The following is a 20,639-nucleotide window of genomic DNA, read 5'->3' as shown; positions in this document are numbered from 1 at the left end:
GCGCCAAACTTTTTGCCGTTTTGGCAGAGACTCACAACCTAGTGCGTTAGGAAGCAACCCATTTTTGTGCGAGCGGGGGAAAATTCACCAACACGGGGGAACGTGGCCGAAATAAAAGAAAATTCCAAGTGCGCTTGGACTATTTGCGTAACTTGGACGATATGGTTGTCGGTGAAATCGATTTATCTTTTGGGTTGGGAGGACATTAAGGTTCATTATATTTATATTAAACGAGCCAGACAGATTTTCAAAGCGTAATTGTCGATCACTGTAACCAGTAATGTGTAATCATAGTGCGAGCTGAGGCCTGGCTAAGTTCTACAGTGTAAAGTAAAATGTTGAGTGCAAAAAGACAACTCACAACCTGCTAATCTTCTATTTTTCCTTTTTATTGTCTAAGATTCTCCTCCCAAATAAAATAATAACATGTATCCTGGTCCAAGCAGAACAAAAAAAAGAAAAATTGAGTACTCGTCATGGCTTGCATTTACATGTTATGTTCCCACGCCCCGTTTAGAACTTGGTACAGAGTCTAACTAAATCTTTTTTTTTCATATTCAAATTTTGACGTCACAATATAAAATATGTTGGAAATTTTAAAATGTGAATTGTAAAAATGAAGTATTTGTACGGTGTGGGTAAATGAGCAGCGTGCTGGGTCGAAATTGGTGGCTGCCAAATTTGTTTTGTATTGGGGTGAAGGACACCATGATATGCTCCGCCACTGCGTTCTAGTGGTGGTAGGTGGGTCATGCAAGCACAGTAACGCTGCGACTTTCTGAGACCATAATCTCGGCTCAATCAACATAATGGCAGGTTCGTTATAGTATAGGTCAAAAAGGGATAAGAAAGGTGGGAAAGGATAAGATTCTGATCTTAACTAAAAAATGTTTGATGTAGGCAACTAATAACATATAAATACAAATCATTCTATCTGATTTTAAATATAAGTGCTGATCATAAGGTTTGTTTTAATTTTATATACTACGAGATCAAAACATATTTGATTTCTCAAATTTATAATTTTTTCCTACAACCTCCATTAAATGGATATATTAAGAGGATTTTTATCAAGTAGTTCAAATAACAAACAAAAAATTAAAATAAGAGCACATATTTTTTTGAATCACTCTATCTTATCTTACATACTGTTGTTGATTAGAGGGTTTATTCTGATATGAAACATAAGATCTAAATTTATTTGTTTCTTAAATTTATATTATTTATAAAACATTTTTATCGAGCAAATCGTCGAGTTCAAGTACACATAATGATTAAAAAAATCAACGCACATTTTTTTAAAAAAGATCATTAAGTTAACTAATTTTTTTACTTTTTATAAATTAATTATATGACTTATATATTAAAAATGGAAAGAGTATTTTTTTTCAGAATAGGAAATGAAAATAGCAGCAAAATGCGTTATAAAAAAATTACGGGATGCGTACGGAGAAGCGTCCCATGTGATGTGAGAGAGGCGAGTCTATTTTCGAGTGCAGGAAATGAAAATATATTTTTTCAATTTCAATCGATAAATAATTTATAAGGATACAGAATACCGCGTCTAGTAGAATCTAGGTATATTCTTAAATACAAGATATATTTTATAATAAAATTTCTATTTATAAAGTAAGTCTTACATTTAACTTAGGATGTAATATTAAAAATGCAAAGAGAGGGGATGAGAAGCGGGGGAGTGGGGTGGAAGGGGACGAAATCCATCGGTGGACTTGTGTTTCCGCTTGTTTGTTTGTTTCTGAGTTCTGAAGGTCTGCGTTCGGGTGACTGCACTGATTGTCGAGTGCTGATGGACTTGGGGAGCGTGCGAAAGGGTCACGGGCTCCCTTATGCCTGATGCTCTTCCAACAGTTTTGAGCCACTTGACGCCATTCTTGGTTACCCCTTCAATACGCAAAGTCTTCAGCTCCCGAGTGAAGATAGACATTATTGTTTGTGCTTTCAGGTTTATCTAATTTTAGTTTTAGTCAATTCTTAATTTTCAATCCTATAATTTCATAAGAGTTTCATCTGAGTTAATACCATTAATTATAACAAACAAAAAGTAAAATTAATTAAAAATGCAGGCTATGGGGTCATTTTTAACAGTTTTAATTTTCGTCTTTAATTATAAAAACTAAAAATCACAATTTAAAACTATAGAACGGAAATCAAAATTTGAATAAAATCATAAGGACCAATAATATTATCAGCCCAAAAATTAGTGAAATAATTAATTATTGGTTGTTAATATAAAATCTAATGAATTGATAAATACATGGAAAAAATAGAGCGGCGTTTAATATTTATTATAAAAATCAATCTAAAATATCTTATTCATTGCTGGGTGTTCTGCGCAACAGGAACTGGATATGTTTGCAGAGTTCATAGTTCAGAATCTCTGTGTCTCTCTGGTGTCAGTGCAGTGCATTCTTCTCCTACGGACTGCATGAATTTCAAGGCAAATTATATATTCCATTATTCTACATTAAAATTATTCGTAAATTGTCGTCCTCATCCATACGTTGCATTCTTTTGACACTCTATATCTTATCTTCTGCCTTCTCATTAATTTTAATCAGAAAAATTTTATCCCTTTAAAGTATTGAGCTCCACAAAATGCGTGGCCAGAGGAAAATGGAGCCAATCACTCAAGAAAATTTCCCTGCCAAGCCCTTCGTGTCAATGCAAACTGATTTCTTTCCCGTCTGGCCGATTGCTGTAATAAAAGCTGCTCATCCTATTACCCGATCACAAGGATTTTTTTTTTTTTTTCAATGTTGTAAGTTTTAATTATGTCATGCACAGCTAGAACGATGATATTTTAAGTATAAAAATTAGTTGAATATTTAATTTAGTCATAAATATAAAACTTCAATCCATTTAATCTCATATATTCATTTATTTATTTTAAATAATCTCTCATAATGATTACTTTTTCTTCAATATATATTATTAGTAAGAATGTTTTAACAAAGACAATACTCTTTATTATAAATAATTAATTTAATTATTTTTTTAATATTTATAAATTAGTAATTGAATTCTTATATTAAAATAAATCAGTCCCGAATGCCGTCTTACAATTTTTTTTTTCCTGGGTCAAAGCTCGCCTTACGTTTATAGCGTGTTCTGCGTTTTCAAATGACAATTCACCTAAATAATTCATCATTAAAAATTGTCAGGCCACAAAAAGATTCATCAAGTTTTGACGCACGCATGTGATTATATTTGATAAAAAAGACCCCACTTTACACTATAATGAACAACCTTACTGATTAGTGGGGCCCGCCGCCTCTCCCTTATTTTCCTCGTTCATTTGTAAGGATTACAGATTTCCCCACCCTGCACCCAGAACTTTTCTTTTTTAAATTGTAACCTTTTTGCATGAATCCGCCATGTCCCGAGCTCCCCTCGCAAATCTGCCACTGTGCTTTAACCTTTTTATTTTTTTGCGGCCAACGCATGGTGGGGCTTCATAACAAAATATTAGATTTACTATTTTAAACATCTTTCCCCCCCCCTCTTCTCCCCCCCCCCCCCCCCCCCCCCCAAAAACATATTACTCACATTGATAAAATTCCTGAGAAATCTAGTTTTTTAAAAGAAGAGTTCTTTTCAATCTCGCGGCGTTCGGCTTCTCTCCTGACCCACCCCACTTTTCGCCAGCTCCTCTGCCATGCCAAAACGGCATCGGTTTGGTTAGACGCTTCGCTCAATATGTAAAACACGTTGGATTCCGAAACTTTTGAACCACAGGGATCCATTGAAAAACGAAGATAAATTAGAAGGAAAATTCTTCTTCTTCCGCCGCATTTCCAAACCATTGGTGTATCTTGCGTGCGTATAATTATGTAAACTCCTGGGTCTACGTGGTTGTCCGGTGCTGAAACCAACTAATAAAAATCCATGTCCGCCTGAAAAACCGGAAGTTATCCCATCACTTTCTTTGGCCATTCTTTTAAGTTCTATCTCCAATCACGCGCCTGCACCATCCAAATCGGAAATTTTTTGCAGTATAATTGAACTTTCTTCCATCATGCTTGCCACTCCCAATCTCGGAACCTTAATGAGGGGATATTGTGAAGTAACATCAATATTACACATCCGAGTGAATAATTAATCAGCTGTTTGGAAAACTACTCATCTTGCTTTAGATTAATCATTTTCAAACCTCCTTTTTGAGATCTGCGATTCACAATTGCTGTCATATTTATATTATAATCAATGGGAAGTACTGGGCACTTGCTTCATCATTGACGTTACAGAAGTCAACAAATTGGCAAAAGTCTAGGTGGATCCGGAACCCTCATTGGACGCCGGTGTTTGTGCCAAATCCACTCCTCCACTGAAATCAATAGACACTAGCTTATAACAAATTAAAGTCGCCTTTAAAAGAAAATGGACCTCAATATGTGATCCTCCATAGATAACAAGAAATAATGTCAAACAATTCACGTGAGGTCGGCGTCCTCCCATCTTGGTTTTTTCCCTCTGCTTTTGACTAACGCCTGGCCTGCTAGTGGCAGACCTATTATTTGCAGCCGAGTAGTTATACTCACAGTAATTTACTGCTCATATTCTTTTAAATAGAAAGAACAGGGGGGGAAAAACCACCCAATTACGAGAGACATGAAGAAAAGACATTGTGGTAATCCATGATTAGCCCACTAAATTATATGATGTTTAAATCATGATGAGCTGGAAGTGGGACCGATGGAAGTCCTGTGGGTCAAACTCTGTAGCTCCGAAAATGTGACAGTGTATGTTGTGAAAACTGAATAGGACTGCCACTAAGCAAAGGATTAGTTTTGGATGGGAAAGGGAGATAGGGAAAGATACCAAACAGAGCGCTAGGAAATATTAGCACGAATTGAAGCGCATCACAGAAAAAAGAGAATCAATCAATTTCATAAAATTATGAGAAGAATAAGGTATGGACTTCATTTATTGGCTGTACGGTTTTGTTTCTGCTAGCTGGTGTGATGATCAGAGATAAATACTACTTTCCTGATCCTAAATATAAGACTCTCATACTAGTGTGTACAAGAGTCTTATATTTACGACCAGAGGAGTATTATTTAACATTCAATTTGTAGGGAAATGCTTTGGATGCTTATCCCGATATCATATCATCATCAGATATTAATGTTTCTTAAATGGCATTATTTGTTAGTTGAGATATTAATATTTTTCCAACACCATGATAAAGTAAATTAGATCCTTTCCATTTGGAGAGGCTCCTTATTGAGAAGGCGTGGGTGAGGGCTTGCTGATGAGGTAAATTTCCTCAAGGGTGACCAGCTCTTAGCTTGGGAGCTGGATAGCTAAAGCAACAATTAAATACGACTTTATTGTGGTCACGGCACAAATAGCAAAATCCAGCCTTTTGAAAGACGTCAATATTTGGTCCCATCAAGCAACTTTGGTCACTGAGATTCAAACCTCTCATACAGTTTTATAAACAGCTGAAAGCTACGCTTTTATTAATGGCTAACTACCCGTTTATCTCTTATTTTTACTCCTTTTTTGAATCTCTACAGGTCGAATTGTTCAAACAAGATCAGAATCACTAGACGTAATTTACCAGGGTATATTTCATTTATTACTATTGACCCAAACGGACACCACATTAGGCCAACCTTGTCAAGTGTCATTGAGCTAATTCTACACTCTACCGTAGTCCACTCCACATCTTATCCTCGCAAGCGTGCCTTGAACTATCGTTTATCAACAGTACCGAGTGCTTTATAAATGGAACCAGACAAGAGTGGCTTGTGTCTTCTTTCACAGATTAATCATTGCACGAGTTGCAACCAAAGTTTGTCACCTTAAGTTGGGTACCAAGGAACATCAGGACCCAGCACTACATGTGACAACCTTGATCACACGTCTCTCTCCTCAGCTTCTCTCATTTGATTTAATGGCTTCGGTGACAAGGTATTTGAGCTTTCATCTCATGTAACATGGCATAAGAAATACCACTAAAACCATTTTAGTAAATAGAAATTTGAGGAGTGGATTTGGAAAGAATAAGACTGACAGAGAAGGATCATAGAGGGAGGGAGGGAGGGGCGGAAGTTGAATAATAATTTGAACATTGCTGTGGTCGCCATCACTGGATTAAAGCATACTGATATGTGTCATGGTCACAAAAAACTGAGGGCTATATTAAAGCATGCTGATATCCAAACACAGGGTATGAATAAAAGAGTGGAGTGGGTGAGCTGTAACATTTAAAAGGGTATCATGGTGGATGAGTGGGGCAAAATAAATGCAGCTTCGCCAAAAGGCATAGGAAGTGGCATATTCTCATAAACCAGCAACTTATAACCGTTCATCAATTTCAACTCAGAAACGAGAGAGGCTCTCTTCCCGTTTTTCCAGCATCTATAGGACTAACAGAATCTTTGAGATAAAGCGTAAATGTAAAGACAGTTGCAGTTGGACAAGAATTCAGCAGCCATTTCTCTCATGTGACGGGGGAGATTGAAATGCATATTTTTTCTCATCCATCAGACCTAATTTTGGGTCATCCCTCTGCATCATCCTTCAGATTCCAACAAGAAATTTCGAATCCTCAATGGAAAGACATGTCATGTGAAAGTAGGATAAAAGAATAAGAAAATATTTATTTAATAGGGTGAACTTCCAAAAAGACATTCTGCAGGGCGGTCAAATCTTCTCTGATCACGGGAAGGATCAAAGCACGCTCAAATTTAAGAAGTTGGCGAGATTCTTCGAATTTGGACATGATTTATAGGTACAACCATTCAAGTCCCATCTGCCACAGTGTATGTATCCAGGTTATCTAAAGTTTCTTGTACCTTATCAAATGCTTAAACAGTCCTGTAAATTGTACAAGATGATACAGTAATAAAACTTCGAAAGATTAGAGCACATAAAACTGTGTGGAAATTACGCAGACACCCGGGATGAAAAAATTTCACTCATGGTACAAGATGATAAGGTTATAAAACTTCGAAGGATTAGAGCACATAAAACTGTCTGGACATTACGCAGACAAGCGGGATGCAAAAATCTCACTCATGGGGTGAGAGAGGCTCGAACTCTCGACCTCAGGATAACTCAGAAGCTATGAGACCTACGCGCTAGCCAACTGCGCCACCACCCCGAGTGGTCGGGGACCTTAAAAGATTATCTATTTTTTGGTTATCGAGAAGAGGATTAAACTCCTCCGATGTCATCTGTATAGATGAGAGAAGGTCGGGAATGAAAAGCCCAAAATGTGATTGATATGGAATATCAGTACAGTAATGTTGAATGGCATTTTTGACGGGCAAAAGCATTTAAAATAAAAGAGTGAATGAATGTGTCGGTGGGTTCATGCTTCCCCCCACCACCAACTCCACGACTGTCCTCTACTTTTGTTGGATCCAGTGGGTGGGACAGCTCATCACTACCCGCATTTAAAAGCTGATTTGGTTCAATTATACTACAAGTGTGACATACTGCGTGAATTTTTTTTTTTTTTTCTTTCTAACTATTGTTAATATGCACTACATAAGTTATCCTCGCTATTTATCGCTATAGTTCATGGTACAAGTTACTACATAAACTGTATATATAAATACAAGGAAGCTTTTTTTAACATGAAATTTCAGGTTTAAACTAGCGCAAGTCAATTTTTCACTGCAGACGCAAACAAGTCGACAAATGAAGTTAGAGAAAAGAAAATAATGATTATATGTGAACCTAGGATAGATAGCCATGGGACATGGAGACCACTTGGATGAGTTAAAAAAGCACTCGTCTATTGTGTGTAGAGAACCCCTAATATAAGTTAGAACTAGGTTCTCTTTACCAATATAAGAGGGAACTTCTCTTCGGTTTGGACTTTGATTGTCGAGATGAGGAAAAGGAACTGGAGTATACAGTTTCAATATACACCAAGAGATACCAACAAAGTTGCCGATAGGCTTGCGAAGGATGGCCTCAGTAGGGTACATAGTTTTGTTTTTATTGATACGGTCCCAGACTCGCTGAGGGCCCTTGTGCACCAAGATTATACGGGACTTCTATCCCCTCGTGTGTAGTTTTTCTTTGTAATGGGCTAAGCCCTCCTCTTTACCAAAAAAAAAAGTTAGAACTAGGTTCCCTTGGGCAAGACTTGAATCCCAACATTAGTAGGCCCATTGACGTCCAACCTACAAACGTTCACACGATTTGGGGCCCATCTCGTGCTATTTTCTCTAATTCCATAGCAGCCGAATAACACAGATTTGGGCTTCTCAAGAATTCGTGCTCTCTGAACACCACGCCATAAATGGGCGGTGTTGGCGGCTTCTTTCCATACTTCGTGGACGGTTTTCGTATCGGTCGAGGTGGGGGGGCCTTCTTACGTTTTCCCGGTTATTTAAAGTAGAAGCTGGGGAAGAAGAATACGAAGGAATGTGAACCAGTCAACAAATCTCAATCATGTTTGTTCGAAGGGAGGAGGGGATGCCCCACGTGCAGAGGACTTCATAGTAACAGTAAAGAAAGCAGAGGAAGAGAGAGGGAAGGGGGAGGGGTCCTTGTAGCTGGCAACCAGCATAGATAAGGGCTACTTGTGGGGTGGATGAACTGTTGGGCTCAGCATATGTAATAAATAGATGCTGTCTTTTTTTAAAATATTTTTATTAATCAAGTGTATTGACTAGAATAACTATTATTTCAAGGACTATCTTAGAAAAAATAAATAAATATGAAAAATAATAAATATGAATTTATATTAAAATCAAAATAAAAGTTAAATGAAGCTCTTATATCAAGAGGTAGTATGTATTAATCACTTTGGATTGAGACAATACCAGGCAGCTGTCACTCCATGCTACAAACACCAAAGCTTACCCCTACCTCACACATGCTCCATGCCTTTTCTTTTCTTCACTTCCTTTTTATACGTTCTGTTCCAAACAGCATGAGATGACAACACAACATCGACAGGGCCAGCAATTGAAGAGAAAGAAAGCCATTACTGCGTGTACTGGTAGAGCTCGAATGAATGATGCGATGGCCAATCACCCACACTACCGATCCCAGTTCGGCGACACCACATTAACCAAGGTGTTCGTGGGAGGACTAGCTTGGGAGACGCCCACTGAAGAATTGCATAGATACTTCGAGCAGTTCGGTGATATTCTTGAAGCCGTTATCATCAACGATAAGCATACTGGGAAGTCTAAAGGCTATGGATTCGTATATGCCTTTTACTCATCTCCTTTATTTTCTATGTCTTGAAGACCAATTCTCTGCTCATCATCTGATTGGTTGAAGTCTTATATTTTAATTACTGTTTATTTAATTTATATTATGTCGTCCAACGAGCAGGTCACTTTCCGTGATCCAGACTCAGCAAGAAAAGCTTGTGCGGATCCCAAACCGACAATACATGGTAGAAGAGCAAATTGCAATATTGCTTCTCTAGGACGGCCTCCGCCCCCACCTTCATCTCCTCGAGGTCTCTTCATTTTATACTTTACTATCATCATGTTTCAGTTATAGTTGTGGATTCTTTCATTGACGTTGAAGTTGCATAACAAGGTTGGATACTGATAATGCAGGAACGAACTTATCGGTGCAAGATGGTGGTAAGGAAGGCACAGTACGAGAAAAGCCGGCCTACAATGGAGTTCCGGCAGCGGCAGCGCCACCTTCTCTGATGTACTCAGCAGCGTATAGGTGAGTGAATTAATTTGATTCATTAAGTGGCAGAGTAGTCGCAGGCAAACGACTGGTCCGTACTCCACACTACCACATGGATGTCACCTTCAAATTCACTATATACTAATATCATAATTATTTTTTAAACCCAGTTTCACCTTCATATCATACTACCACCTCCTGTATTTAATATAAGAGTTAGTGACTAATTCGTTAAATAGACGTTGTCTTTTCTAAAATATCCTTACTAATCATATGTATTAGTTAGAACTACTATTTAATTAAACCTTTCACACGTGTAATTAGCTCCTTAATAGGATCAGAAGTAGTATAAAAGAATATTGCGTCAGTATATATAATTTTCATATATTCTTAGAGAGAAGTATTGATATATAATTAGTAATTCCATAATAATTGTAACTTAAAGAAGGCTGAGGACGCGGTTACCTCACATTGTAATGCATGCACGTGTAGATCGCAGTGGTCCTGTGTCAATTGACATATAATCTCAGGATCATATCTCTCGGCTATCTGTACTTTTTATTATCCGTACCAACAAAGTCATTTTCCTCCCAGCTATGGCACTGTCTGATGAGAATGTTTGGTAATTGAAGAGCTAAACAGGAGCTATAAAGAGAATTATATTAACACTCGAGTTTCAACTCTAATGTTCTTTTTTTTTGGGGGGGGGTCAATTCATTCTCTCTTCATCAAGTAATTTACCTAAAGATGTAAAACAAAGTTTTTGCCAAATAATTACTGTGAATAAATGTAAATATTACCAGACGCGCCTCCTTTGACGTTCCTTTTTAAACTTCGTTTCACTTCATATGATGTGTACTACAAAAGGAAGTCCTCTACAAAGTAGCACGCTGGGTCACAATTATTGAAGCATAGGGACAAGCACGCTGCATCATATTAGCCATCCACTCAATTTGGGAACCCACCACAACCTGCAGCTTTACATCAATATTTAATGGCTACTTATCCTCACTGTTGTACAGATCCAACATTATATATATATATATATATATACTCCTCCGGTCCTTATTATAAGACCCAATTTGACTTTTTATTTGGTCCTAATTATAAGACCCAATCCATTTTGTCTCTTATATTTATGCATTTTTTTCCAAGATAATCCTTCTAATAATGATAGTTTTAGCCAATATACTTAATTAGCAAGGATATTTTAGGAATAACAACACTTATTTATTATAAATAACTAACTTAACTTACTTCCTTAATCTCCTCAAATAAGTCAATGGGTCTTATAATTAGGACCGGAGGAGTATATTCTTCATTACACAAGTCAATTGAGTTATTTGCTTCTCTAAGCATGAATATTTCCTTTCACATTTTCTCGGTCAATGTTGCTTCACCTTGTGCAGCTATCCAACCTACACTACTGATTACGGGTATCACCAAGTGGGATCTTTGTTATCTCCTGTTTATCTTATCAGCAACTTAAGTTTTCTAAGATATAAATTATCATCGATAACAAACGACAAATATACTAAGAAGATATATGGCATATATTGTGCACAGGTCATGTTGTCCAACCCACAAGTTCAACAGCCACGATACTATCAACAAGTCTATGGACAATCACATTCACATTACTATGGGTATTCTGTTCAAACACCAACGGCTACATTTTTCACTCCCCCCCGGGCAGATCGCTTCCCAGCTGGTGCCTCCTATCCATACTACCCTACACCCATGCAAGGCTATTGTCCTCCTCTACACTTCCTTTCCCCTACTGGTACGTAGCTTTCTGTTCTCTTAATAATTTATTTTACCTTTTGATCAGTTAAATTCGCTTTCTTTATGTGCATGTACTCTCCCCACAAAACAAACGCAAGAACAGATATTGTGATGCATTTCACTGATATGGGGTTTGGCTGTGACATGTGGCTGTGGGGGTCACATGGGCAAGTAGCCCAGCCATGAACCATGAAACTTATAATGCATAATGGATCAGTGTGAAAAAATCATGATGGGAGGAAAGGGTCATCATAAAGCATAAAGTAAAAGAGCCTGCATGTGGTTTCAGTTTAGAAAATGGAGTGGTTAGTTCTTTATAGATGCAGTCAAAAGTGCTGCTATATTCATTCCCCCCCCCCCCCCAAAAAAAAAGCATACTAGACAGATATACATACTGCCACACTTCGATCTGTCAAATTTTAGACAAAAGTTGGCCTTTCAGCAATTACCAGTCTAATTCTTCGGGCTAAACTTTCTGTTATGCTACAAACTTTATTTCTTTTATGATTTGGATGGAGGCGAATGAGGCAATCAAGCAGAGTCAAGAAATGAAATACTATCTCGGGCACTTAATATAATATAAGAGTTAATTAATTAATTTGAGTAGATTAAAAAAATTAGTTAAGTTAGTTATTTGTAATAAATAAGTATTATTTTTTAAATTATCCTTATTAATCAAGTGTATTGGCTAAAACTATCATTGTTATACGGATTACCTTAGAAAAAAATAAATAAATATAAGAAATAAAATAGATTGGGGTCTTATATTTAGAATTAAAATAAAATCTAACGAGCTCTTATATTAAGACCAAAAGTGGTATAATCTTGTATTTATCTAAGACAAGTTTAATGTTGTTGGCCCCACAGATTCTCGGACCCAGCAGTGAAGCTCCTTGGAGACAAAGCTGGAGTAGTTATAACTTCAGAAAGTGCCAATGGCCGGGGGAAGAACTGATAAGATCAGATCACCCATATGCACATTATTATATCTTAATGTTTTCGGTCCAAAGATGTAGCCTTAGGCCTTAGCGCAATAAATAGCAGAGTCAATAAATGGCTCAGCAGATCATTACGCATATTTTCTACGGCTATGGGACTCAAAAAATGGACTAACTTGACTTCAGATTTCAGACAATCTTCGTTCTCTATTCCTATTCTCGCAAGTAATGTATGTTTTTTTACTAGTTAACTCCTTTTTCACATATTATGTAAAGACGTGACCTGATCTTAATGAGCATGCGCTATTGTTGCTAATTAACTCAATTTCCTCTTTTTCATTAATAACAACATACACTGATATATGCTTAATTCATCATCATAACCTGATTTTCTTCAAACATTATACTTTACTAACTAGTGATTTTGTACGAACAATGAAGCTTCAATGCTTCTGCCAAGATTTCTTATCGACGACTTCGCCTTTCAGGCCTCATGTTTAAACAAAGTTGAACCATTAGCAAAATTATAATGCCAGACCGAAAATAAGGCCACCGTGAACTACTGATTCCATAATATATCAGTGAACATTCACAACGAAGCAAAGGAGGCGCAAGTACACTGACCAAGAGTTGGTATGATAGAAGGAAATAGAAAAATAAATATCCAAATAAATTACATGTCACTGGATATATATGATTGTGGCGGCAATAATTTAAGTTTTCTCGGTTTGTAGAGGGAAGCAATGGTCAGGGTCTGGCCCAACGTCACATAGTCCAGTCCACGTCCACTGGGCATCGTTCGTCCAGCGAGGGTAACATATCCCACGGTAATGGTGATCCAAATAAGGTCTCGTAGTGTGCTATGCCTTCAGTTGTTGATTTCTAGTCTGTTCTCCACATCACTTGTTTTTCAGCGCACCAAGTGACACGATCTTGGTGTCTAATCAAGCTTAAAAGAAGCAGAGATGGCATGATCAATTATATTTCTCAGAGAAATATCTTATCGGACAGGAAATCTATTTTAGACTAATCCCGTTTTATATTGTCGATCAGAACTGTCTGAACTCACGCTCCCAGTCTCTCTTATATCGTCATCATAGCGGCAAGCATAACAGTGATCCTCAACTACTGAAGTATACGCAGCATCCAATCCCAAACAAGAGCAGTAGCAGTGACCAGTAACCAAGTTGAGATCAAAAGCAACCCCAATACTAATAAGGCTGCATTATTATTAGATAGACCATGACGGGAGCTTCGTCCTGATCTGTTATGAACCAATAGCCTTGTTGACAATTTCATGTGTTACGGCAGTAGTAATCGATATGAGCTCCGTTAGATTGGAAACTGTTGGTTCTGATGAAACCAAAATATTTGATAACTGATCATTTCAAGGTCTCCTCAAACTTAGCTTTTCGTCTTAGTTCCTCATGATGCCGGAACCAGCTGACTCGAGTATGGAACACCTTGTGCATTTGGGGGAGCGTTCTCGTGGTTGTTAAGAGAATCCGTCCATAGGCTAGGGCCGCTTCTCTGACAACACGGTTAGTAGAGATGCAGACATTTGACTAGTGCTTGAGCGGTCCAGCATGCTACAACCAATAAGATAAACCCTTTGGGGCTCTTTCCTACACAAATGAAATTAACATGTTTAACACTAGGGTGAGACGAACCCACACAAGACCAGAAATTTAAATCACAACATATATGAAGGGAAAAAATCATAAATAATTATTTAAAAAAATTAAAAGAAAACACACACGGATTTTGACTAAACCCAGAAGTGAGTGGGCAGGAAGACTGGGCACAGTGGAGTAGTCAGAAGATGGGCGCGTTTACTGTGAGCTGGCCAGGTCATATGGGGCGGGAGGTGGTAAGTTTATTATCAGACATACCATACATACACTTAATGCGTACATATCCAGAGAAGAAGGCGGGGAATAGACTCATACATGGTATGCGCACCCATATTCCTTGGTAATAATTAGTGCAGCTGTTTGTTTATTTTGCAAAAGCGGATGGTAATGTAGGTAGGGGGGAGCCAGATATGGGTCATGCATGCTATGCAGGGTCGGCCCTTCAAAGATGTCCGGCCCCACCATGCTGTTTCCACCTCCATTCTGCATTTAAAATTTGATGTACGTACGCAATGGTAGTATTTAAATGAGCGTAGCTGTGTATGGGACAGAGGCGCCGCCATGACCATGCCTCGCCCACATATTTGAAGCAGCGCAATTACACACGCCCTTTGTTCTTAATAATCCCAATTGTGGACTCACCCTCTCTAAGATACACCCTTGTTTCTTCTATCTGCTTGACTCTAGACACGCTGCGTGCTCCCCTCCTTCATGCTCCTACTCCCCGCTGGATTCTCCAAACCCACGCTTTCCCTGCTTATTCATTTATACCTCTGAAATAATTATTTGCCATGTGTCATCTCCTCCCGCATACGACTTCACCCCGTCACAAATGCGGAGCAGTATAAAATTCGACGCTCTTTTGCCACCAACTTTTGAAGATTACACGAATCAAATTAATTACAAATTTAGGGACCCGTAATTCAACGGCATCACTTTTCATCGCTGACTTCGTTGTAATATGAGAATTAAAAATAGGGGACATGGGGTACTAGTAGCAAGTAGAATGATCTCAACTGCGCATGAACAACTTGGTAAATTACGGCTACGTCCAGCCTGGCTCTTTGGGTTCGATCGATTCTGGCTAGTTGTATCGTAGCTGTGGCAAACAGGCAAGTTAATTGACTTATAAATCGCACGCGAGGATGGGTGCATCATTGACTCCAACGTCCCCTATGCTTCTTAGAAGGTTCCCATCAATCCTCATCCGTATACATACAGCGGCGACCCACAAATTAAGGAGCTCCAAAACATGGGCAGGCGCAGACTATTTTCCCTGGGTCTCCGTTGAAGCCCAAATGAAAAATAAGCAGCACTACTATTCATCATTCCCACCTAACATTCATAGCTACAGATTAGAGGATATAATGGAACTCAGCAGCCAACGCGCTCCGTGAGTTCCAGACACAATCCAATTATATATGAATCGTGTGTTTCAGTCAAAGCCCCAAGATTCCTAATACCAGTTGGAGTAGTTTCATTTGATTCTGAATTAATCAAGGCCTGTTTGTCTAAATCACTTGTAAGCATGTTCTATTCAAGACAATATTCTTCTCACGTATTTAACTCGTATTATTTGTATACTTGCCTCGTATCTAAATCATAATTAGAAGGTTGCTCGTAAGTTGGGTCTGAGTTGTGAAAAGTTTGAAGAAATAATTTACTGCTATTTTGTAAGGCTAAATTCGTGGGGCCAGGCAGAACTGCCACATATTATATTGTTCTCTGTGTCTGGGACTTGGAAACAAGGCAGTGTAAGTCCAGAGGTGAATGCACCATGAGAGGCGCTGTACTTGTCTTCTCTTGTTTACTACTACCGGGATGTTTGGCCATTGTACGCGGACGCCCCGCCCGCTTTTTTTAATGCTACGCCCTCCAATCCATTAATCAATTCATTATTTTAATACCCCATCGCCTCGTGAATCCGACTTCCCTTCAGATGGTGATTAACAAAATATTCTCTTGATCTTAGGTTTTGGATATATGGCAAAATATGTCATCAAATGCATAAATCTGTCATAAGGTTATAATTAATTTGACAGGTGCAACGCATCTGTCCATGACCCATCAAGTAATTTAGAGTCGGATTCTATGCTATGGCAACCAGGAACAGCCGTCCCGTTCTCCCCGCCAAAAATTCTAATACCACGGCATGAAGCCTCTTGTATAGTCTGCGACAAGTAATTTATCATTATTATGCACGACAATCACTTTCATTCCCATATACATACTGTGATACTTTTGCTTGTTCCGTTGTAACTGGCGAGGATTTTATGATAAGGTGGATCAGCCCAAGTTCTTACGATATGTTCTCATATGTGTGCGCTTAAATTCATTGGCACTTGCAATTAACACTTGGGACTTCACAGAATTTTTCCTCAAAGAAAGTGTTCACAGAATAAAGCAACTCATAAAGCCAAAGGGGGATGACAATGAGTCAAGGACCGAGATCTATTGACATAAATACTCGTTAGATTTCTGCCCCGGTTTTTGTCTCTCATTAATATGAGATTAGATTATGGATCCAAATAATCCAAGTACGTACGTGGGCTCAAACTGAACTGAAAAGTGATATTCGGTGTGCCCAGCCGTCCAGGTGGGAAAAGAATACTAATGAGCTGGAACGAAATCACGTGCCTGGGGTGGGGGGACAGACGAGGGGGGCGCGTGATATCACGTGCTTCCTCGGATACCCTTCTGAACCCCCCATTGGGTGACTGCCAGTTGGATACAATCCCTCTTCCCAATAAAATACACACCATCCAGACTGTCATCTCAACGTCTCTCCCTCTCTTTCCCGGCGTCCCCCCTACGCTTCCGCATTCTTCATTTAAAATTTCATTATATCCATCATTCAAAAAAAAAAATACTGATCTGAAAAAGAAAATTATTTTTATAATGAATTCAAAAAATTAAATTTAAATTTATTGTATTCCTGATTTGCAATGCGTTCATTATATTCTAGCCTCGGACGTGGTGGTCCCTGTTGGGAAGGGCATTGTGGAGAATGAATGCCTGGAAACATCCGAACTGGACATAAGCTGGAATGCTTTTTGTTTGGTAGCGACCACGAGGAAAAATCACCTCACTCATTCCCACAAAAGCTTGCCCTTTTTTCTTGTGCTGTAAGCCCACCTCCGCTTTTCAAAAATGCCACTCCCAACTACTCCGCGCATTTTTATAATGGTTTGACTCTCACGCTCCTCCTCGAACTGTATTCACCCTTCATTGTTCAGAGCGTGCAATCCACCCCTCGATTCTTGACTTGGACTTCTTAGTCTCGCCACGAAAGCGTTTGAATAAAGAAACGCGCTAGATAGTACCGTCTGGGGTCCCTCCTCAACTTTTCTTGCCTGGCAAGTCCTGGCTCGGAAATGCCCACAGCGTTAACCCATGTCCATTCACAATAGCCAGCAGCTAAGTGTATATCACACTAAACCCAAACCAAAACCCCGCTTGTGCTGGCACCTATATATATAGGGCTCTTCCCTATCATCTCAATCCACACAAGTGAACTTTCGAGCTCTCTCCTCTTCCTCTTTCTTGCATCTTCTACAGCTCCGCCCCCGAAAAAAGAAAGAAGCCTATTGGCGACCCTCTGCTTTGGTTCTGTTCACAAAACAAAATGGCTGCCCTTGTTTCTTTTCAATGCTTCCTTAAAATCTTTCTGTTGATCTCAGCGCTTCAGCTCTCTCTCGCGTCCAGGAGGCTGAGTGAGCCGGGTCAGGATCAGTCCTCCCAGCTGCTCCATTACCACAATGGCCCTCTTCTCTCTGGCAAAATCTCTATCAATCTCATCTGGTATGGCCAATTCAAGCCTTCCCAGAAAGCCATAATCTCCGATTTCGTTGCCTCGTTGACATCTTCTTCGCCTGCTCAAACCTCCCAACCCTCCGTCGCCACATGGTGGAAAACAACCGAGAAATACTACCATCTCACCAGCAAGAAGGCTTCTGCTCTTTCCCTCTCTTTGGGCCAGCAGATTCTGGACGACAACTACTCCTTGGGAAAATCGCTCACGAGCAAGCAGCTGGTGGAACTGGCCTCCAAGGGTGACCAGAAAAACGCCATCAATGTCGTCTTGACATCAGCTGATGTCGTCGTGGAAGGTTTCTGCATGAGCCGATGTGGGACTCACGGATCCTCATCTGTGGGACACGCGAAGGGCAAGAACTACAAGTTTGCTTACATCTGGGTTGGTAACTCGGAGACTCAGTGCCCTGGTCAGTGCGCTTGGCCTTTCCACCAGCCTATTTATGGTCCCCAGAGTCCGCCATTGGTTGCTCCCAACAACGACGTTGGCCTTGACGGAATGGTGATCAACCTGGCTAGCCTTTTGGCCGGCACCGCCACGAACCCGTTCGGAAATGGCTTCTTCCAGGGTCCCGCCGAGGCACCACTGGAAGCTGCTTCTGCTTGTCCCGGCGTTTATGGAAAAGGAGCTTACCCTGGGTACGCCGGAAACTTGTTGGTGGACCGTACTACTGGTGCGAGCTACAATGCTCATGGTGCTAATGGCAGGAAGTATCTCCTTCCTGCTCTGTTTGATCCTTCTACTTCCACTTGTTCTACGCTCGTGTGAAGATAGATGCGGATTAGCCATTGTAGCTGCGCGATTAGAAACACGGAATTAGTAGGCTGTATAAGCATATAATGTGTAGGATGTATTCATTCATTTGTTTATTTCTTTTTGTTGTGCCCATTGTTGATGATATATAAGCAAATTTACTTCAGTTTGCTTCAATTCATTCTTCCGATCAGTGTTTCCCTGGAAATTCCTCATTCCTGTCTTCCGCTTATGCGCTTTGCTGAGTTTAACAGAATTTCCAAGCCCGCATAGTTCGTTAAAGATGCGATTTTTTCGAATGATTGAGATGAGAACTTGGGATAGATTAACCTATGTCTGCATTCGCAAATAGAAAACCGCCTGCGATCGCTAAGCGCGGAGTTTTCAAAAACCAGTAAGGAAAAACGACAGGTAATTCACAAAAAATCAAAGTTAAAAAAAAAATCATGTTAGACTGTGTTAAAAGACATTTGAAGTTTTATTTTTAAACGCAATTCTCATTTTATGACTGAAATTCACGCTTGATAGTTTAAATTAACATTTATAATTTGCTTTTGAAATACTAAAAGAACGTTAAAAATCTAAATTGCCATGAATTTTGATTTTATGTAATTTAAATATCATTCCTCCTATGAATCAGGGTTAGACGAAATTAATGAACTCGATCCATCGACACTACGTATATTCGATATTTTGCGAGTCAAAAACTCGAAACTAACAACTCAACCGATCTTATTGGTTTGACATTGCTTCTTTTTTCATCGTCCGCTTTGCTCAACGCCCTTTGTCTGGATGAATGGCAATCATGGGCCCTCAGTGCCAAAATTCTAACCATAATTGGACACGTTTTCTTTGTTTTAAATTGCTTTACAGCTCGACAGCAATCATAATAAAATGGGTAATTTGTTTTCATGCTGTACGACTCTAATAATCCAATAACAATTATTAATAATAATGACGCACTAAGATTCCGATGAGATTGTGCAACCGCAGACGATAGGAAACCATGATTCTCAAGCATTGCAAAAGAACAAAGATGCGCTGCCCGATTGGGGGCATTACCCAAGAATGCTGCTAAACCAGCTTTGGGTAATGGTGGCGGGACATGGACTCGATTAACAATATCAATCGAATTTGTCCGTATTAGCATCATCAACGTCCAGTTGTTCTAGTCGGGTATTGGGTTATCCTTAGCTGGCCATGTCCGCTCCATGAGGTCCCATCGAACCTTAAAATGGAGCCGATACAGATGGGCGCCAATGGGATAGATAAGAAGAGGAGTCATAATGCAGCCACCTCGTTGATTTACTGTGCCCTGCCTTCAATCCAATTGTGACGTTGTGTCTTTCGTGGACCCAATCCCCATTGTCCTTCTCCTTGCTCCCAGCGGCTACACATTTGCAGTAATGGATCATGTGGAAAGCAACCGCTGAGAGAGAAGCCTGTACTACCGCGTCAACTCGTGAATCAAGTAACTCCCAAGTGTGTTATGCATTGTGATATACTATGCCATACGCTATATGTTTGGTATAAGATCTATTTTGATTTTTAATTTAATTTTAAATATAAGATTCTGATCTATTTTATTTTTTATATTTATCTTTTTTAAATTGTCCTTTTAGTAATTTTACATGTTAGAGATTTTATCAAGTGATGATTTTAGCTAATACCAATCCATCTCTTGTTATAAGATCCTTTTAACTAAATTGCGAGGTTTAAGAAAATAGTTAAAACTAGTTAAAAGCAATTAATATGTAGCAAATGTTATTTTTTTCAAATATACCCCTATATATAAATGAGTAGGTGTAAGAAAGTAATAGTAAGATAAATGAAGAAAGAGAAAGTATTAAATGGGTCATCAATAAAAAAAAGTATTAAATGCATTAAATTATGAGTAAAATGACTAATAATGTATTAAATGTTTAGACAAACTCAAAAGGGGTCTTACAAAAAGGGACAAATCTGGTCAAAAAATTGAATCTTGTAATAAGAGACGGAGGGAGTATACTTGATTAACAAGGATATTTTATAGAAGATAAAACATATTTATCATAAACAACTAATTTAATT

General features: G+C 38.9%; 2 protein-coding genes and 1 non-coding gene across 3 annotated transcripts; 2 read left to right on the top strand and 1 right to left on the bottom strand.

Moving 5' to 3' along the window:
• Positions 1-7,047: 7,047 nt before the first annotated feature.
• Positions 7,048-7,132, bottom strand: TRNAM-CAU (transfer RNA methionine (anticodon CAU)). Its single transcript is given in 2 exon segments — positions 7,048-7,083; positions 7,095-7,132. It is a non-coding gene; the product is annotated as a tRNA-Met (tRNA).
• Positions 7,133-8,950: 1,818 nt separating this feature from the next.
• LOC114716528 (probable RNA-binding protein ARP1) lies at positions 8,951-12,385 on the top strand. Its single transcript, XM_028901525.1, has 7 exons — positions 8,951-9,198; positions 9,331-9,460; positions 9,564-9,681; positions 11,055-11,091; positions 11,212-11,428; positions 11,534-11,597; positions 12,298-12,385. The coding sequence occupies exons 1-7, from the start codon at positions 9,001-9,003 to the stop codon at positions 12,383-12,385; spliced, it is 852 nt and encodes a 283-aa protein (XP_028757358.1). The 5' UTR covers positions 8,951-9,000.
• A 5,120-nt stretch (positions 12,386-17,505) lies between these two features.
• LOC114716530 (protein EXORDIUM) lies at positions 17,506-18,754 on the top strand. The gene has a single exon (XM_028901527.1). It carries the CDS (start codon positions 17,628-17,630, stop codon positions 18,582-18,584), a length of 957 nt encoding a protein of 318 aa, XP_028757360.1. The 5' UTR covers positions 17,506-17,627; the 3' UTR covers positions 18,585-18,754.
• Positions 18,755-20,639: the final 1,885 nt, after the last annotated feature.

Source organism: Neltuma alba, unplaced genomic scaffold (genome assembly GCF_004799145.2).
Source record: "Neltuma alba isolate B1F8T4 unplaced genomic scaffold, ASM479914v2 tig00011679_pilon, whole genome shotgun sequence".
In the NCBI taxonomy this organism is placed as follows: domain Eukaryota; kingdom Viridiplantae; phylum Streptophyta; class Magnoliopsida; order Fabales; family Fabaceae; genus Neltuma; species Neltuma alba.
The sequence above is the reverse complement of the archived record's forward strand: the minus strand, read 5'-3'. Positions and strand labels throughout refer to the sequence as shown.